The sequence below is a fragment of the Pteropus medius genome, unplaced genomic scaffold (assembly GCF_902729225.1).
Source record: "Pteropus medius unplaced genomic scaffold, Ma_sr-lr_union100, whole genome shotgun sequence".
NCBI lineage: Eukaryota > Metazoa > Chordata > Mammalia > Chiroptera > Pteropodidae > Pteropus > Pteropus medius.
Genome location: NW_024352787.1, coordinates 14072543 through 14089995, shown reverse-complemented (window position 1 = coordinate 14089995; position 17453 = coordinate 14072543). Strand labels below are relative to the sequence as shown.

Below are 17453 nucleotides of genomic sequence, written 5' to 3'. Positions count from 1 at the left end.
TGTTCCCTTGTCAGGAGTTAATAGCTTTGGGATTGTGTAACATATTCACTGGATCATTTCAAGGATTTGCCTCGAGTACCGCCATCTCCAGATCGGCGATTCAGGAGAGTACTGGAGGCAAAACACAGGTATTTCAGGATCATTGCTGAGATAGCCATCCTAGTGTTAGTCGCTGGGGAATGTAGGACCGAGGAAAAGTTGAGGTTGTGATGAGAATTTTTCAAATTTGCAGATTGCTGGGATTCTCTCTGCCATCATTGTGCTGATAGTCATTGTATCCATCGGATTTCTTCTAGAGCCGCTACAAAAGGTGACAGCTCTCTCTCTTTAGATACTATCTCTCTCCTTTGGGTGATGAATCAAGGACCCTGGTTCCTAAACTCTGGAAACACAAACCAAATGGGAAAATGAGGTTACTTCAAACTCTCGAATACTCTTCTTAGCCAATACTCTATGGGCCAAAAATATTTATTTTTCACCTGCTAGCATTTTATGAATGTTAGGAATGCACATGCCCAAACAACCTTATCTATTCTACCTTTCTCATGCTCATAGCCTGGAATATAATTAATGTTTAGATAGAAAGACACCCTGGCACTGAGGTTTCAATTGACCGAAGTGAAGATTTTCTTAAATCATGAGGTAATTGGGGCCTCTATCTAAGTCAGAGAGTGGTGCTACCAGTCACACAACCTGCTCTTAGAAATCCGCCCTGCAGCTCCCAGAATTTGGTTTGACGCCAAGACCAAAGCTGTTAGATTACAAAATGGGAACACGCAGCCAGACACAGACTTTGCACCTTCACCTTCATGCTCCTCTGTCCAGCTCTCCTCAACTGTAATTTTTGAGGGTCTAGGTGAATGCTTTGTAAATGGCTGCAGCACCCAGATGAAAAATATAACAGGAGACTCTGGAAAACATGGGAGCTCTCAGAAACCAGACAATGGTAAATACATTGTTGTTTGTGGTTTTAATATGATTGTGAGGTAGTGTGTGGAGCACTGGCTCTAGAGTCCTGTAGACCTGCTTCTACCCCTGGCTTTGCCACTTATTATCTGTGTGCTCTTGGCAAATTACTTAACTTTTCTCATCCTCAAGTTACCCATTTGTAAAATGGGAAGGAAATAGCATCCACCTCACAGAGTTGCTACAAAAATTAAATAAAATATGGCACGTGAAGTATGTAGTCTAAGGTGTGGCACATGATAAACACTTAATAAATGACAACCATTGTTAATACTGTTATCATTACTATTCTACAAACATTCTATCATACTTCTGACTACAAAGAACATAGAGATATAACATGGCCAGCCAAAATTTATATCTAGGCCTTTTTTTCTTTTTGGTTGGTAGCTGAAATGTGATTTTGGTCTCAGGTTTCTGGATTCCCAGGGCAGTTATCCCAAAGAGCATCCATGGCCCAATCCATTTTCAAGCAGTGATAAGTACTGTTGGCCAAAAATATAAGTTCTCCACATGCCAACCTCCTAATTTCCAAAGGAAAGGCATTAAAGGAGTTGAGAAGTCACCCCCAAAGAAACAGAAGAATATATGTGTCAATAAAAACAAATGCACACACAACCCCCCTGGTAGAGAATTCTGCCTTGTTGTGCTTCTTCCAGGTGTATACTTGTGCTCTCCCTCACCCACATCAACTTGGAGAAACCAAATAAAATCCTCTCTTTCTTATGAATAAACAACACCCAAGGACATGGTCCAGGATGTTAATCAAAACCCTTTCTTTAGGATTCACATGACAAGCTCTTCTTAAACCATTGTGTCAGTAATACGCTTGTTTCACCTGAATAGCTGGTTTGCTTCTTTTTATCATAGGAAGGCAAAATCATCCATAATGATAGCTAATAATGAATGTTACTTTGGTGCTCACTAAGCAGAGTTCTAAGCATTTTTATATGTATTTAATTCTTTAGATCAATTACAGTGTGGATACCAGGTTCTTGGTAAAATGATCCTCCTTTTCCTATTTACGGTTTCTCGATGCTCTGTAATCTTTATTTTTTAAAGAGTTCTATTGTGTATGTGTTTCATTATAAATAATTTCAAATTATTTTTCCATGGAATACAGACCAGGTGGGAAACAATGCCCAGTGAAAAGAAAAATATGTCTCTTTTGCAGGTGGCACTTGACATGTTTTATACTAAAGTCCTCCAAAGCAAAAGGCTTACTGTAGAGAGTTCTAAGAACCCCTCCCCCAGCTATCATGGTGATGACATCTTATATAGCTATAGTCCAGTATCAAAACCAGTACATCGACATTGATACAGTCCTGTTAAATAGATTACAGACTTGTTTCAGTTTCACCATTTTTTAACTGGCATTTATTTGTGTGCAATTTTCTTTTTAAAGTCACTTAAGACTATATGTAGTCTTCTAAACAATGACCTCTATTTTCACAGTGAGTAAAATTGGTTAGATATTAAATTGTAAATATTACTTGTGAAAATCAAAAATGTTCAGATCAGTTAAACTATCTCTGAAATACGAAAATAAAAATATGTTTGATTTTTCTTTGTACACAGTGATTTTATGGTATGAAAGTAATCAGTATACAAATTCCATAGTCCATTTGTAATGAAACAGCTTGAATTGAGGGCGGGGGCTTGGGGAACGTTCCTACCATTGTGTTAAAATCCAAATAAAAAAGGGTGCGTACTTGACTAGTCAGCATTTTTCACCTTAATTGTCATCATTCCTGTAAGACAAATGATTTCATTTGGGCATGTGAAGAGTCAGCAGCCTGAAATGTTGGTGTGGCAGAGCTGAGTTTTCCACTCAGACTTCTTAGTGAATCTACTATTTAGTGGTATCAACATTAGGGCTTCTTAAAAGAGGCTGTGTTCCTGGGTGGTGAGTATTGGTTTGGGAAATACTAATTCATTAGCTCATCCACTCATTCATTCAATAATCATTGAGCGCCTCCTATAATTTACCATGGTCGATTCTGGGGACATAGCAGGGAACATAACAGATATGGTTCACTCTGTCCCAGAGAGTCTGCCTCAAATCTTTGTTAACCTCGCTGTCATCTGCAGCTTCCTCTTTCTAAATGGCATGATTGCTGAGCATTGTCAAAGTTTCGAATTCTGATTCCAGGACCCGAAGTTCTCCAAACATTTTTTTAAATAAAAGATCAACCCCCTCCCCTACCTCCAATAAATAGATACACATTAGACTGTCTCTGAGAAGAATTTATTTCCATCATAGGTCTTAAGATCTGCTTTTCTCTCTCCTAAAGTATAGGCTAGTACGTGCCATCAGATCATCTATGGCATGTCATTGTCACTGCGGTGGGGACAAAATCATGCATGGAGACAGGTCAGAGTCCCAGGGCTGGTGTGTTTTGCATGGCATCGCACATCTGAAAAGGGTGTACCCTTTGCTTTGAAGCCCTTTAAAGGACTCACTTATCTACAACCTTCACCTTTGCTTCTATATAGCTTATTTGGTTATCTTAGAGTACATCTGCTGTTTATGTTTTTCACAGTCTGTCCTGGCAGCTTTAGCACTTGGAAACTTAAAGGGAATGCTGATGCAGTTCACGGAAATACGAAGGTTGTGGCGAAAGGATAAGTATGATTGTGTGAGTAGAGGCAATGGTATTTGAGAGGGAAATCAGGAACAGCATTTTAATACTGATATAAAATGCATATTTATATTGCAAACTGCAAAAATTTTGTTTTTATTTATATGTTAAAATAACTTTAGTTTATTTTATTTGCATTCTCTGGGATTTTAATTTAAAAGCATGAACTACTTGCAAGTAGGAAATGCTCCAGGAAACACTAGTAGAGAACTTCCTTAGATCTGTTCTAAAAATATTTGCAGTCATCCCAAATGCCACAGAAATTCTCTGAAGTTCAAGGTATATATTGGTTCTGTACTTCATGACATCATATATTAGTTACTATAGAATCTGTGAAAAACTTAAATTCTGAACATTTCTTTTGGAAAGATTATATAAAGGCTCCCCTTGCTCTCAGTATGCCTTGGTATAAGAGACAGAATCCATAATTATATCAGGGTTAAAGTCTATGGCATAAAAATGCTTAATATAGCCTATGGGATTTTACAAGCATAAAGTAATAAAGTACACTTGGTTTATTTTAGCTCATGCTAGATCATCATTGGGGATTTTCACAGCCCTTTGGCATGCTAAAATTCTTATAGTGATCATAGCCATTAATGAAATCAGAAGACCAAAAGTAAGAGATTAGTGTCAGCTCTACCAACTAATTTGCTAATTTTAATGAACAGCAGCTGGTTCTGGAATTTTAGCTGTGACGGACTCGATCAACTCGTTAACTGGTTCAGGGATGGGATTAGCAATGGATACGCTCTCTCTGGATTTTTTTAAATATTTGCTTGTGTTTCTGTTGTTCAGACCCTGAGAAATGACATCTAGAGGCAGGTCCCTTTTCCTCTACATTTCCAACCTCCACTGTTGTCCTTAGAAATTCATGCTCTCTCATAGCTCTGGACCTAAGATGTTGTACTTGAATCAGAGTCATTTGTAGTGTATGTGTTGCCTTCTTTTTGCAGGTAATTTGGATCATGACCTTCATCTTTGTCATTGTCCTGGGACTCGGTTTAGGCTTGGCAGCTAGCGTGGCATTTCAGCTCCTGACCATTGTGTTTAGGACCCAATTGTGAGTGCTTGTCATGCTCTGCATCCTCACAGACTTTGACCTGTCAGTGTCGGAAAGAAAAAGTTTGTCATTGGTCCAGGGAAAAGTAGTTTAATTAATAGGCAGCATGCAAATCCATCAAGATTGGCCAGTCTATTCTCCTCAGATTGCTCACCCCAAGGCCTGAACAACAACAGAATAGCCCAAATTTAGAGCATCAGCCCAGGTCCCACTAGCCATTAGTCTGCTCCCTGCTTAAATTCCAATCCAGAGAAATCATGTAACTCTATTAGTCTGTTTGTCCAACTGTAAACTGGAAGTAATTATATTCTGAGCAGGTTCAGTGTCTTTGTAACTGAGAATATTGTGGGATTCTTCATGTCTAGTGGAGGCTATTCCTATTTATAGGTTATTAGATTGTACTCCCACCTAAAAAGCATGAAGTCGAATTAAAAGAATTTCTCAAAGGGTGCCTCTCATCCTAGAATTCTACAAATGCCACTTCAAATTCTTAACAGTCATCTAGTCCAAACATCTTTTTTGATTCTTAAGTCTCTGACTATAATGTTACCACCATGTGGTCACTCAGCCAATGTTGGATTACATGTGTGACAGAGAAATAAGGCTTCATGGGAGCTAAGGAATTCTAGAACAGAAAGTGTCATCATATAGTTAATCCTTGACTGATGGAATACATTTATACTGCAATGTTCCTGCACTCATTTATTCATTTACATCTTTACTAATTTCTTGGAGACCCATCAAACATAGACACAAACTGAGTGGTCATAGGCAAATCATTATACTTCTCCATGTCCACATCTATACAACTAGGTAATCATATCTGCCTTTTTTCACCAAATAACTGTGAATTAAAACGGCACAAGCATATGGAAGCACTTTGTAAACTGGAATATGGTAAATGGGAGGCAATGTTCTAGGAGTTATGGGAGGATAAGTAAAACAAGGTATTTGCCCTCCAAGGTCTCTGATGGCATGATGAATCCCCAGCCTTGAAAAAGTGAGCTTTGGTGTGCTAGGAAAACATCAGTGGTAGCCTTATATGCATGAATGATTCACCTGGTGCTGATTTTCTCTACAGTCCAAAGTGCAGCACACTGGCTAATGTTGGAAGGAGCAACATCTATAAGAATAAAAAAGATTACTCTGATGTAAGGAAGATTCGTTTTTTTTACTTTGACTTGCTAAATGATATTAATATGAATCTAATGGGCACCATCTAATATTACATCTCTCCCTTACAGATGTATGAAATGGAAGGAGTGAAAATTTTCAGATGTCCATCTCCTATTTACTTTGCAAACATTAATTTCTTTAAACAGAAACTTATTGATGCTGTAAGTTTCAGGGTTATTAATTGTTTGTAATTCTACTGAATATCTAGAAATGAATTGATTTCACTTATGTGGAGGTTGAGTTGTGTTAGTGTTTCTGTAGCCCATGTCCCAGAGCAGGTGAAGCTACCTTAAAGGGGATCCTTTATTATGTTGGGAAATAAGACTCTTCAGATGATGTCCAATAGATAGTCACCTTTTATTAAATTTTGCTGTAGAGTAAAAAAATTACCACAAGATTTGGGGCTGCTTGTTTTTAATAGATAGTATCCTACAGATTTCTGGGGGGAATCAACTTCAGAAAAAACAAGAGTATTTAATATTTGATTGCATATTTGTTTGCTATCCTGAATATTGAAGAGATTTAGAATAGCAAACAAATATTTATAATACAAATAAAGTAAATAAATGTAACGTAAATGAATACTTAACATGAAATAACAACTGAGTGCTCCTGATGGGTTGGAGAGAAGATGATAAAGAAGCAGTTTTTAAGGTTAAAAAACAAATGCTCAGTAGTTGCTCTTGAATCTGCTTTTTGGTCTACTCTGTACTGTGCATAGAGCTTCTGCCTTAAAGCCCTACCATATTATTATTAGTTTGGTATGCATCAGATGTATTTCTACCCAATTTTTTTTATAATAATGGGTTCATATGATACATATGGCTTTATATACTTTCCTTTTCGGTTACTCTACTATCTTTCGATCCTCTTTAGTTATTATTCTGGATCTAAATATTGCCATAATAGCAATGCATTTGTTTTGAAAAGGGGAAAATAAGGGTTATTCTCAAATCTAATACTAAAATTATTAAATAAAATCACATAATAGATATTATAAAATACAATCATATACATTTTAACAGAATAAAATTATATAGAAACAGAATACTAATTATGCCACCTGTATTCAACAAATAGAAAATAAATAAAATAAAATCCCCTAAGTGTTGTATAGGCCAAAAACACAAACAGATTCAAATAGAGTTTTGATCCATTCATAGATAATTTATGGATAAATCCTGGATAATACTGTATCAACATACAGTTATATGTTGATAACTGTATACAGGCTGAGCAAACAACAAGTCTCACAATGCTCTCGCTGATGTTCGAACTTCTTACATTTTATTACAAATATTTTCATTACGTGCCTCAATCCCTCAACCAATCCCACTTAAGGTTATTAGAATTGTGCTATATAAGTAGCAGAATATGCAGTACTCTTATAACACAGCAATGGATTTTTTAGGTCGGCTTTAGTCCACTTCGAATTCTACGCAAGCGCAACAAAGCTGTGAAGAAAATCCGAAAACTACAGAAGGCAGGCCTGCTACTAGTGACACCAGTAAGTTTCTTGACCAAATTTCTGTGTGTTATAGCTAAAAGCTTAGAAAAATGTAGTTCAAGATGTTGGTTCCATTCCTTTAAATAAAATGCCAGATAAACAAAGTATTATTTCATATGTCAATTAATGTCATATTTCTAAACAGCATTTTTGATGGTATCCTTATATTTTTTATTCCCCTGAGACAATTTTTATTCTCCAAAGAAAAGAGTTTACAATCTCATTTGCTTTACCCAGCTTTGAATCTGGGCTTCAGAAAGGTTACCCTTGACACACACAATGTATTTCTCACCTGGAGTTATCATGTATATTATTATCCTCTCTTACAGAAAGGAGTTATATGTACCGATAATGGCTTGAAAGATTCCGATGAAGAGCTGGACAACAATCAAATAGAAGAGCTGGATCAGCCAGTTGATACAGCGGACCTGCCCTTCCAGATAGACTGGAATGCTGATCTTCCTCTCACCGTTGCGGTCCCTAAAATTAGCCTGCATAGCCTTATTCTTGATTTCTCAGCAGTGTCGTTTCTTGACATTTCTTCAATGAGGGGTCTCAAAACGGTAATTTCTTCTTTCTTAACAGAAACAACCAATCAATAACTAAAGGTGAATGCATGTATTTGTGGAAGGATGCTTCTTTAGATAATACACACTTAATTCGAAGTAAATTATAATCTTAGAATATTGCATGGAGGGAGTGGGAGTACAAGTGGGACATGTTTAGTAAACTCTTTAAAAGTGCATTTCCCATAAGACTGACATAAAATTTTGAAGGCAACCAACTCTACATTTCTAATGTATGCTGAACCTGTTAGTAGGCAACTCTGCTCACACTCCTATCGAATTTCAATGCTGAGGTGCCTTCAAATCCTTGTGAACATTATAACTAAATTGTCTTAAAATAGAGAAGACTTGGAAAGGTCTTGAGAAAAAAAGTGAGATGCTGAGTCCTTTTGTTTTTATCCTCAGCCATTATAAGCTGATGAAATTCTGCTTAGCTATATAACAATGTTTCAAAAAGAAAGAAAAAGGAGAGAGATATGAAAGAATAAATATCACATGTGATTTAAAAACAGGACTGAATGGTCCAGTTGCATTCTTTCCTTTCCACGGTTTTGTCAAGATTTCTAAAGTAAATTAGTTTCTAACAGAAATGCAGAAACAGATGTAAGTAAAATTTAAGAAATTCCACATTTCCCTCTCTTTTGCTTGGTTTTGCACAGAAATCTACCTATATAAGAACTGAGCTAAGATAAGACCTATTAAGTGTGGGTGAACTGAATACAAAATTAGAAAATGGGATTAATTCATTTCTTTGAAACATCTTTTAAAATTTTTTAACATCACATAACTCTCAAGATTGCTTGCTTTTCCTTTTCTTTCTTTTTTTGTTTTTGTGCTTCTTTGTTTGTTTTAGCTTTAGAGGAAACACACACACACACACACACACACACACACACACACACACACACACACACAACTTATTTTTTCTATCCTAGTAGTGTAATACAAAGGACAGGCAGGGACTGCCTTATATTTCTTTAAAGTCCTAATTTTTAGTTCAATGCCTCATAGAGGTTCTAATGATACTAATGATCATCTAAATCAGTCAATAATATAAGCTACTTTTCTTACCTTATATGACCTCAATGATATATCACTACTGGTATTTGTTCTTAGCCTAAAGACCAGGAAATTAGATAAATATCTGTTGGTACTAGATATATCCAGTCACTGTGGACAGGAATAATGAACAACTTATGGGTCATAGGGGAGGTTTTTTGTTTTTTTGTTTTTTGTTTTTTTATGTTTTTGTATGTAGAAAGCTCTACTCAAGATCATCCCATAGGAAAAAACAACTTTTAAAATTAGGGAGTGACGTCGGCAACATGGTGAAGTGGGAAGACTCCTTTGTTTCTCTCTTAAATTTAAAATAACATCAGTTGATCTTTTGAGTAGAGGCAGAACATTTTCTCATCATACTTCCCACAAGAGTTATCACTTTTAACTTCTTCCTGATGAAGAGAGTTCTTTCCTTTGGATTTATTTCTTTCTGTCATAGAGTCTTGTTTTTAATTTTAGTGTTTCCTTATACTATTATCTCTTTTCAAAATGTAAAAGGTTCTAAAAGCAATATGTAACCCATAAGGCAAAATTATGATGGTTTTCTTTAAGTTCTGACAAGTGAAACTGGTCCCTAAGGAAAATCTACTTTCTTTTTAATAGATTTTGAAAGAATTTATCAGGATCAAGGTAGACGTGTATATTGTTGGAACTGATGGTAAGTTGTTTTATTTTTATATTCTGACAATCACTTCAGGCTCATTGCCAACTCTCAATCTAGACAGTCCTTCAAAGAACAACTGTTTTATCATGATCACCAAGAAAGAAATCTAATCTGTAGCTGAGCTGATAGAAATCCCTAAGGAAATAGCATCTTTATATTTTAGTTGTGTCAATATGTAACTCATCAACTTTACAATTTGAATCCTAGTTTAATAGGTTGCAAAAGTGTAAATATGTAACCAGTTTTTACTCTAATCTTCCTGAAAAAGTAGGCTTGTTTTCTCTCTTCTTTGCCTCCCAGGATTTCTTAGCCCATGATAACTTGGTTTCTGTTTCACCTTGCTGATGAGGCAGCCCTTGCCAAGGTCATCCAGATTGTCCGGATCAACTGCCTCCACCTGAGCCTCAGTCTCACGAAGCTTACTTAAGCATTTGGCCCTTTCTTTAACTTTTGTCTTTGAAACTCTCTCTCCCTCACTTCTGCAAGACCATTCTTCAGATACATCTCCCACCAGTCTCATAGCTCCTCAGTGTCTAATATTGGCTCCTCTCCCACTCTTTACAATCTTTCCCAGGCTTTGCCCTTAAACCCTTTAGTTCTAATTCCAGGGACTCTTTCTAGTCAATCTTCTATATGCTTATGACTGCAAGTGTATCTTGTTCATGAATTCTCAAACTATACCTACAGCCCAGACCTCTCTTCTGAGCCACAGACCCATATATTCAACCCTCTGGATGTCCTCCAGGCACCTCCGATACACATGCTCAAAACTAAATATATGATCCTTTCTCCTTTTTCTATCTCAATCACTCCATCACTACTCACCCAGTTGCCCAAAGTAGAAACCCTAGCACCATCTTTAATTTCTCCTTCTCCTTTTCCCTCTATATTCAGAGAGTCACCTATAGATATCTCCTATTGAAATCAGTCTCTTCCTCTCTAGTTCCACAACCTTAATCCAGACCTTTATTATTTCTCATCTAGGCCCTGGAACTACTAAAAGTTTTTCTCATTTGAACCTTTCCTTCAATCTTTTTACTTTAGGGCATTAAATGTATACTTTTATTAGAAAATATTATCCTTTGGTTCCAGAAGACACTGTGCTAATGGTACATTGATATTGTACCATTGCAAACCCCAAACACTTCACCAGAGATCAATGAAATGAACATTTGCAAAAGAGATTTCAAATTTCCAGCCTCAAGGAGAAATCTGCATCCAAACAATTACTTCTTTCTACCTATTATTCTTTCTTTTCTCTCTTTAGATGATTTCATTGAGAAGCTGACACAGTGTGAATTTTTTGATGATGAAGTCAAGGACTCGATATTTTTCTTAACAATCCATGATGCTGTTTTGCATGTTTTGATGAAAAAGGATTATAGTACTTCAAAGTTTAATTCCAGTCAGGTACTAGCTTTTTGGTGACTTTCACATCTATATAACCAATTATCTTTACTTGTTAAATTTCCCTTTATTTTTCAACATTAAAAAAAATGTCCCATTCTGGTTTTCTCAGGTAAAAGAAATGAAGTTTGATTTTACCCCAGATACAAATGGAGGATTACGTAATAGGGAATGTAAGGTAAGATTCTTTTTTTATATATATAAAATTTTATTTATTTATTTATTTTTAAATTTTTGTCTTTGGTGACATTGGTTAATGAAGTCCAGTATGTTTCAGGTGTACAGTTTAACAGTAAGGCATATATATATTGCATTGTGTGTTCTCCTCCCATGGTTAGATTTCTTTCTGTCACCACGTATTTGACCCCTTTTACCCCATCTACCTCCCTCCTCTCCCCTCCCCCAGGTAAGATTCTTCAACAGGTTTATCTTTATTCATCACAACAAAGACCTGAAGGTAGTGAGGCCTCTTCCAGCTCACTGCAGCAATTCCGGAACTTGTTTGAACCTTTGTGCCTCATCCCCAGACAACTGAAGCAATGACAATCTCAGAAACTTGCGGGGGAAATAAACTCAGACCGGGACAAAAAGGATGGAAAATAGTGATACTAGGTCTCTATTAATGCAATATTGAGCATATACAGTGTAACCAAGTATAACCAAGATCTTATTCTGGTCCTGTAATAATCCATGAAGTAGAAAAAGTATTGCTATTTCTACTTATAGATGAATTAGTGATGGATCTGAGAAGCTAATATATACCTCCTGAGTCCTGGGTGCATGGGAAGTTCTTAGCATAGTGCCTAGCTCAGCAATAAAAATTAAGTTTCTTACTAGAAAAGGTTGCCAAATCATCATTTAACTAGATAGTCCCATTTCATTCTAGAACATTCACTTTTAGAATATTCAGTCCTTTAAGGAATGTCTAGAGTTTGGGAAAAGCAAAACCACAAAATGGGTATTTGCTGTAGGCCAGGTACACAATAGGTGCATTGCATTCATTATCTCAGTCCTTACAACAATATGCAAAGAAGATCTCTTCATTTCACAAATGAGAAAATTAGAAAGGGCTCAAAGAGCTTAATTGATTTGCTTAAGGTCACACACTTAGTTCAACAGGATTTGAACTAAGATCTATCTAATGCCAAGACCTGTGCTCTGTTCACTACCAGCTCTATTCTTTGATGAAATGGGGTTCCTGAGAAAGAATATAATGATTGTCTTCAAGTATGGGAGGTGACTGGTGGTATTTCTCTTATTTGAAGAAGGGTCTAAGAATAGCAAAAGGAATTTAGATTAGAAAGAAAGAAATGTAGTCTACAGCCATGCTACCCAGAACAAGCCCAATCCCGTCTGATCTCAGAAGCTAAGCAGGGTCGGGCCTGGTTAGTACTTGGATGGGAGACCACCTAGGAAGACCAGGTGCTTTAGGCGTAAAAAAAAATAAATAAAAAATAAAGGATTGTAAGCTGACAAGGTTCTTGCAATCTTTGAGGTCAACCAAGGGTTGCCTCACCTAAAAGAGAGAGAGAGAGAGAAAGAGAAAGAAAGGAAGGAAGAAGGAAGAAGGAAGAAGGAAGAAGGAAGAAGGAAGGAAGGAAGGAAGGAAGGAAGGAAGGAAGGAAGGAAGGAAGGAAGGAAGGAAGGAAGGAAGGAAGGAAGGAAGGAAGGAAGGAAGGAAGGGAGAGAGGAAGAAAAAGTAAACAACGTATAGCATAAGATAAGCTTGGACCATTATTAAGAGTTGTAGTAAATAGAAAAAGGTTAGATGTAAAAGCCATTACAGAAAGTTAGATAACTTGAGGTGAGAGGAAAGCCAAGAAGTGCACCAGGATTCTGTTTCCCAGGGTTGGATTCCAGGGAAACCAAACCTAGCACTTTGCCTGAGCCCCCTGTACAGTGGGTCCTACCAGAAACCCTATGCTCAGTAGTTGGATTCAGAATTATCATCAAGTTTTAGAGGATAAAATATAGGAGCAGAATTTAAACCAAATGTCTGACCATAGCTTTAGAACCAACTGTCTAACAAAATGTAGTCAACACCATCCTGTACCTGTTTCCCCAAATTAATAAAAAGAAACATTTAACACCAGCTCCTTGCATTACTTAGAGGAAAAGAAATCAGCAATCATGGATAGGCCACCAGTGGTGACTTCTGTAAAAGCTAAATGTGTCAGTCCAGCACACACAGCCCCTTGGAACTTGTGTGGCCCCTAAAACATGTGAAGAAATATACTGCTACAACACATTGTACTGTTATTTTAAGTTAAATTAGGCCTTCAAAAGATACTTATATTGTGACGTGGTATTACATGGTTCCATGTTAACCAAGTAGCAATGGAAGGTATTCGATTATTAAAATTCAAGACAAAAATTTTATTGATGACTGGCAAATTCTAGCTCTTAATTTTAATCAGATTGACCACAACTCTTTTTAAATACAAGATATGATTATTGAAAGGGATAGAACTTAACAAGTTTTTTAAAACAAGAACTTTCTGTCTTCTTCCAGGTACCAGTAGAAACAAAATTCTGATCAAAATATAAATCAGAGGGGTCCTCATCTGACTGTCACATACAGAACAACTTTATACCCAGGAAGTTATTGATATCATACTTTGTATGAAGATTTTTATTTGACAGGATTATGTTTCAAACTTTGGAATGAGATTGTTCTAACATGGTATATTTTTCACATATATAGTATAAAATTATGGAAATACTCTTAATTTTATAACTTGTAGATTTATCAAAGGAAGAATTTTTTATATGTATTTTTATAGCATAAGTTTCCATCCAAGTCACTTCCTTTGTGCATGTTTTACAGTATATTTTCACCATTGCTTTGAATCTTGTAATTTATACTGCTCATACTAATATATCTCCACTTTTAAAAAAATTCAGTTGTACAGTAGATATGTCTTGTTTTGGTAAATTTCTTGTTTCCTTTCTGAAACGTGCTTGCTGCGAGTCCCCCTTATAGTGTTCTGGCTGAAAATGTGCTACATGAGAAGCTGCTAACCCCTCTGCAATGAGACTGCTTTGCCCAGATTGTATGATTTTCACTATAGCTTTTTGTAATACCCAGCATCCTATCCAGATTTCAACACAATCCTTCTACAGCTAGCTTTTGAATCAAATCCTCATTTGTTTCCACCTCTTGGTATGAAAATTGCATAAGCTGATGGAAGATATAAACTGAAAAGGTAAGAAGGTGAAAAGAAAAGAGAAAACATGATGAGTAACCGGTACTTCCTGGTCTTATTGGGAGGAAAGAAAAAATGGTAGGAGAAAGTCTTACTCCTCACTCTCTCTGGTCATTATTTGTAACTCAAAGGGCAGAATAACAGCTCTAAAGCTCAATTTAGACATTCAGCGCACGTTTCTCTTTTTCACTAACACTGTTCTTGGTACAAATTTGTATTTATTTTATGTAATTAAACATTGGTACCAACAGAAAAAGATTCAATGTCCTCTGTTCAACATCAAACTGCTTTGTCAAGGGGAAATGTCCCAATCGTTTTAGATCTACCTCTAAACATTTATTGTCAAAGAACCTTCCATCCTTTATTATCATTTTACTGGTAGGGCTTGCCTATTGGACTTTAAAACCAATTGCAGACAGGTAAAACAAAGGTTTGTTTACATAGCTACATTTAATTAAAAACTAGAAAATCAACACTCTTTATAGAAATGTTTCTTAAACTTTTTGAGTCACACCTTATGCACCCTATGGACTTTAGGGGTAAAAAATACATACATATATACATTAATATATGATGCCCTGTGAATCTCAGGTTAAGAGCTCATCCTTTATAGAAGGCAGGGGAAAGAAATAAAAACATGTCTATTTAATTGAGCATTTTGCTTGAGAGTGGGGCAAAAACCTTATATAGGATTGTCACTGATGCCTGCATCTTCCCAAACATGCCCTCTATATTCTTCTTGACAAACAAAATATCATAGAGTGAGACCAGTAATCCAGTTATCATACCCCCATCACTATCCATTCGACCTTAACATCTTAGAGGTTCACTTATCCTCATCCTTAAATGTTTTTTTCTCCAAGGTCTCTAAGGTGAATATGCTTTGGGTCATGGGAATACATGGAGAATACTTGCCTGCCTAAGAGTAAATACTGGAAGTTTACTAATACCAAAATCAAATCCCTGAATTAGGAAGAGGCCAAGAGATCATGTTGGAAGATAAAAATTAAGCTTATGTAAACCAGAGCAAGATGGAAAGGGAGAGCATAGCCAGCAATGCAAATGGGAGAAAGAACAACTTGTGAACAGATACACTACTGAACTTAAGAAATGTTGAAGCTAATACATGTTGAAAAGTTTACCTTTAAAATCATTATCTAATAATTATTTAAGCATTTGATATCTTGTCTAAACACAGTAACTTACCACTTAGAAATTTAAATGAAATGTTTTAAAATGCAAGCTTACTTTACACTGTATAAACAAGAACAAAGAAGAGTAATATTTAATGCATTTTTCTGCCATCTTCATCTGGACATCTACACATCAAAACTGGCCCATTGATCTTCTCACCTTGCTCTTCCAGTATCTTTTCTATCTCAGTTAATGCCAATATCATCCTTCGGGATGCTCAGGCTGAAAAATGTCAGAAAATTCTATTGGCTCTACTTTTAAAGTATATCTAGAATCGATTTATTTGATTCTCAATATAGCCCCATAAGGTAGGTACTATGTTTATCCCTTTTTAGAAAAGCAAAATAAATCAAGACTCAAAGAGGATATGTAATTAGTCTAAGTTATATAGTTGCAAGTAGTATAGCCAGAATTCAGTCCAGTCTGACTCCAGAGCCCAGACTTTTAACCAATAGAAAATATTACCTCCCCCCCAAAATTAAAACCTGTCTAAAAACTGATGTAACACAAGGGAGAACTAAATTCAGGAACAATCTAGACACATTGTACACATTTGTTCCAAAGTCACTAATTTAGCATTGTACAAGCAAATGTACCTAGAAAAGCTATCAGGAAATACATTATTAATGTCCAGAATCAAATAAATTTAATACTTCTCTCTCATTACAGTTGTTTATGTATATTTTGGTAACACATTTTTTAAATGTAATATTTTTTTCCTGGCCACTATACTTTGAAAAAGAATATAAGAAATTTTTTTGAGAAAAATTTACGGTTGACTACCATGGATAATTCCTAGGTAAGTTAGAATGTAAGCTGCTAAAGGGCAGGGACCATATCTATTTTGTTCATTATTATATATCCATGCCCAGTAAATAGTAAAAGTGCTTAATTTACATATACAAATTTATTATGCCTATATCTTTCTTATTTATATGTATTTTTTATATGTGTGTATATATATACATATATATCCTTCTACAAGTCACCCACTTCTTGATCTTATAATGCTAGTCTTGTGTAAATTATTAAAGCAACCTGACTGGTCTATCTTTGCCTCCATCATCTTCCTTTGGCTCACAGCCAGAATAATCCTTTTAAAAGAGATAGATCATTTCACTCCTGTGCTCAGATCCCCACAATGTCTTCCCATGTCAGAGTAAGGTCAAAGTCTTACGATGGCCCAGAAAACCTATTTCCCCATTCTTTGTGTTATTACCTCTCTGATCTCCTGTTACTACTCATCTCACTCATTCCACCCCAATCTCCTTACTGTTCTTCAAATATGCCAGGTGCAATCCCCCTTTAAGGCCCTTACATTGTGTCCACTGCTTGGAAAGTCCTGCCCCATGTTATCTACATGGCCAAGGATCACCTACTTGAAATCGTGCTCAAATGTCTTTTCAATGAGTTCTACCCAAACCACTCTATTTAGTTGCAAACCTACCACCACCCAATTAATATTTTTTTATTCCATACGATTTTACAACACATATAATGAAAGTTGTTGATCTTGTCTCTAAAGATTTATGCACCCAAAGTGCTTAGAATGGTGTCTAGTACAAAAATGCCTGAATGAATGAATGAATGATCTTTATATGCCACATAGTAAGTGCTCAGTGTAATTCATTGAGTAAAGATCATGAAATACTACATTTATCATGGATTAGGATGCTTAACCAGGACATGGAGCCTATTGAGTTGTCAGCTCTGTACCTAAAATGATAAGATAGATATTCACACCAAAGTTATAATAGTACTTATCTCTGGAAGGGAAATAGTCATTAGTGGTCAATCAAGGGGATCTTTAGCTTTATTTGCAATATTACATTTTTTTTTCCCAAAAGAAGTATTACTGTGTAACTGAAATGAGTACAAATTTTAAAACAAAAAATTAAAGGTTTTGAAAGTAATACTTTGGAAGAAAACTAAGAGAGCAGGATTTTTCAATCTGAAGGCAACCAAAGGGTGAACAATATTAAAGGTAGATTAATAAGAAATGG

General features: G+C 35.9%; 1 protein-coding gene and 1 pseudogene across 4 annotated transcripts in view; both read left to right on the top strand.

The window, feature by feature from the left end:
• Positions 1-14774, top strand: part of SLC26A3 (solute carrier family 26 member 3) — a 33180-nt gene extending 18406 nt beyond the window's left edge. For all 4 annotated transcript variants that reach the window (XM_039849540.1, XM_039849542.1, XM_039849539.1 and 1 more), the window contains 12 exons: positions 15-128; positions 233-310; positions 3510-3605; positions 4565-4671; positions 5753-5822; positions 5916-6008; positions 7259-7354; positions 7684-7917; positions 9583-9637; positions 10911-11053; positions 11163-11228; positions 13563-14774. In XM_039849540.1, coding sequence (XP_039705474.1) covers positions 15-128; positions 233-310; positions 3510-3605; positions 4565-4671; positions 5753-5822; positions 5916-6008; positions 7259-7354; positions 7684-7917; positions 9583-9637; positions 10911-11053; positions 11163-11228; positions 13563-13586 — 1176 coding nt within the window. In that variant the 3' untranslated portion in view covers positions 13587-14774. The remainder of the gene's footprint in view (positions 1-14; positions 129-232; positions 311-3509; positions 3606-4564; positions 4672-5752; positions 5823-5915; positions 6009-7258; positions 7355-7683; positions 7918-9582; positions 9638-10910; positions 11054-11162; positions 11229-13562) is intronic.
• Positions 12366-12484, top strand: LOC120591923 (uncharacterized; annotated as a pseudogene).
• Positions 14775-17453: the final 2679 nt, after the last annotated feature.